We start from the raw sequence: 3,597 nt of genomic DNA, 5'->3' as shown, positions 1-3,597 counted from the left end.
GCGGTACGATTTGGGCCAACACTCTCCCTTAATAAGTATTTCATTCATTTGTAATAAACATTCCAAATATAAGTATGTATTTGATTTTATACAGAAGTTGGTTGTGTTCAACAAAAAAATTTCAAATTTGGGAGGGGAAATATAGAAACGGGAAAACAGGAGAGGTCCAAATACTTTTACTTATCAAAACACGCATTCGCGAGCACAAAGAGATATACCGTGAATGGCGATTTTTACCTGTGAATGTCAACAATCACATAGTCGCTTTGGTAAATTGTCAAATGTAAATTTCATTAAATATGGAGCAAAAAAATCGATTTCATTTTACGAGCCAAATGCACATTTTATCGGGTAAAAAACCTGAGGGGTGTTCAAACGTTACGGAAGCATGTTCTCAGCAATTTTTTAGATTCCTCTCTTCCCCCCTCGTCAGAAAAATTAGTAACTAACTTTTTTTTCTTTTCTTTTTTTTCTTTGACATTGACTCTTTTATTGTTCGTATTAATCTAATTTTAGGATTAAATTCAAATAGACGTTGTTTCTGACTTTGAATAGAACAAAATTTATATTTCAATTATTTTCGTAAATTTGTTGATTAGAATATTATTTAGAAACTTTTTGTGTTTGTTTTTCTAATGTTCGCTCGTGACCTATGAATTATTATTTTTTTTCCTTTCCGTAAACTTAAATTTTGCTTATTGTCTGATCTTAGTGAAAAGTTATTTTAATGTCTGGCGTAAGCATTGCTCTTTACCCTCTTCCCTTCCTAATCAACAAAATAACGAATCGCATTCTTACGTAATATTTTGATGGTCCCAAAAACAATACATTTGATTTGATTGAAATTAACAAATGGAAAGTTTTTCAATATGTAGATAAAAAAAAAAAAATAAATACAGAATTGATCTTATAATTCAAGTAAACTGCTGGAAAAAGAAATTTTTACAACGCATTTTATGAATTAAAATTTTATTTAACTTGTATTTTAAAAAATAGGTTTTCAAAATGAGTCATTAGAAAAAGAAATTTCCTCTCATTATTATTATTATTATTTTAACTTTCCAAAATCAATCTTTTTACAACAACAAGATCTAATTCATGACAATGAAATAAGAAAATAAATGTTACAATGGTGGATTTATGATAGTAAAAGTTTTCTCAATTAAAATTAATAAAATATTAAATATATATATATATTGCTATAGAAGAAAGATGCGAAATTTAAGAAACCATTTATTCAAACAAATAAAAAAAAAAAATGCTTTAGAGTTCAATTAGAGAAAAGGCAACGAATCATATGTGAGATAATTTCAGGCTGAATGGGCAAATGAGGACTTTCAAGTTTCCCTGATTCTTCAAACTCCACCTTTTATATTCTGAACCAATAGACCGTCATTTCGTTTCTTTAAGCCACGCCTTCACCATTCGTCATGTAAGAGGATCGTTGATTGGTGGAGGATTTTTACTTCGCTTCCAGCCGTATTCCTCACAAGCACGTGGTTTAATAAAGTGGGGTCTCCCGTCTAAACAGGTTGATTCGATGCGTTCTTCCAGTGTCGCCCAGAAGAAAGAAACGACACGTGCCAATTTCTCTCGCGATGCTTTCGAAAGTGATGCCATTTCAGATGCATAGTTTATGATTTATTTCTGAATCAGCCCAATTATAAAAGACAACGCAGTTACATTTATTAAAAACTAAATAAACTTAAGCGTTCGAGATTGAGTTGTTTAAGGAAGACGAGAAGGTGGCGTTTCGAAGAGTGGCTGCGTGGTGGGAAAGACAGGCTTCCGATCCCTCCGACATGAGCCTGTCCACCACGAGAGCGACTGCAACGGGCGAGTTGCACGTGAAAAGGCCCATGAATGCCTTCATGGTGTGGTCAAGGGCCCAAAGAAGGAAGATCGCTTTAGAGAATCCCAAGATGCACAATTCAGAAATCAGTAAAAGACTCGGAACAGAATGGAAGCATCTGTCCGAACAGGAAAAGCGGCCCTTCATAGAAGAGGCCAAACGCCTCAGGGCGCTGCACATGAAAGAACACCCCGATTACAAATACAAACCCAGGAGAAAACCTAAAACCCTGATGAAGAAGGACAGGTACCCATTTCCTCCTTTACCTTACCCCATAGATTACTTGGGTATGAACTTTCCAAGGAGTTTCTTTCAAGCTGCCCCTTCTTCGACTGGACTTCCAATGCCGGGGCTTCTCCCCTTCTCCTCATCTGAATCTATATTCGCCAGCGCCCCAGCACCCGCTACTAGCTCAGCACCCACGGCGACCGTGTCGAGGTTGTCCCCCACTGATGACCGGACCGAGCCGGATGGAAAGCTCTCATCTGCCGGATCTTCTACTCCTAGCGATGGAAGCATGCTCCATCCTTTTAAACCATTGAGTAGCACTAATCCATATCCTACTTATAATCCGGCTGCTGCTGCGGCGGCTGCAGCATCTTTCTATTCCAGTCTATCTCTTCCCGTTTCACCGTATTTCATGCCCTGTGGTTGTGGTCCGTCCGGACCTTACGGACTGGGTTCATCGGTACCACAGAGTCCGGGAGAATCTTCCAGGCACGGTCCATCAGCTGTTGTGACTTCATCCACAAGTTCTCTTGTTCTCAATCCCTTTCTAAGGGTATCGGACTGCCATTCGTCTTATCCGGCATCTTCCAGAGAGAATCAAAGTGAAGCCCCGACACCCCCCGGACATTCACTGCCCGCTAGTCAGTTGCTCGGACTCTACTCCTGTTACGGCAGATCAAAGCCCCCAGAAAACGGTGACTTATAATTAAAAAAAATATGTGACTTTTTTTGTTAGTGACAAAATCAAACATTGTAATTGTGATGAGAGAAGCCTTCGTTTCCAAGCAAAGAAGGGTATGTAAATGTTAACATATCACATTTGTTAGTTTTTATTGTCTGTTGGAATCATATTTAGACTGTGAAGACAGCGTCGGTTAGAACGCTTTCATAATCATATCAAATAACATTGTTTAGTTTAATAAGTTTCGCCAATTATTTATTTTGAATTTATTTAAGTACAACAATGGCTTTGAGACTCATTCAAAACTCATCCAACGATTTGCTCAGTGATTTAGTGGATGTCTTTGCGAACGATTAATGTTTCTTCTACAGATTGAACTCCTTAAAAACTTTTATTTTCAATTTGATAAAAAAAAAAAGCTAGTCTTTTTGAACACCCTGTACGACATTGAATACTGTAAGTGTTAAAATCCCTTTTATTTCTATTACTATTTTGTTTGTTTTCTGACATTATTTTTTATGTGCAATGAATTTGACAAACCCTGTGAATATGTGTTAACAGGCATTTTGTAGATTACAACTAGATCTCTGAAATTAAACAATTTTTTAATTAACATAACGTTTGCTTTTAATTGAGTCCATATTGTTTGTAATTAACTAAAATCTCTAAGTTTTACAACCAACACGTCTTTTAATATGGATTAAATTTTTCTAACATTTTTTAAAACTGTCTTTTGGATTTAAATCTAAAGGGTGAGTTTGTGGAATGTTCTGTACTTTGCGAGGATTGAATGTCCTTTTCCTGGTCTGTGTTTCAAGGTATTTCAAAATTCTAA

The 3,597-nt window shown here is 36.3% G+C and overlaps 1 protein-coding gene across 1 annotated transcript; it reads left to right on the top strand.

Annotated features, from left to right (window-relative positions):
- Positions 1-1,488: 1,488 nt before the first annotated feature.
- On the top strand, positions 1,489-3,380 carry LOC107449287 (uncharacterized). The gene has a single exon (XM_016064779.4). It carries the CDS (start codon positions 1,803-1,805, stop codon positions 2,784-2,786), a length of 984 nt encoding a protein of 327 aa, XP_015920265.1. The 5' UTR covers positions 1,489-1,802; the 3' UTR covers positions 2,787-3,380.
- The last annotated feature ends 217 nt before the right edge of the window (positions 3,381-3,597 follow it).

The sequence above is a fragment of the Parasteatoda tepidariorum genome, chromosome 8 (genome assembly GCF_982258835.1).
Source record: "Parasteatoda tepidariorum strain Cologne lab strain chromosome 8, Ptep-v5.0, whole genome shotgun sequence".
Classification (NCBI taxonomy): domain Eukaryota; kingdom Metazoa; phylum Arthropoda; class Arachnida; order Araneae; family Theridiidae; genus Parasteatoda; species Parasteatoda tepidariorum.
This window is presented reverse-complemented; position numbering and strand designations above follow the sequence as displayed.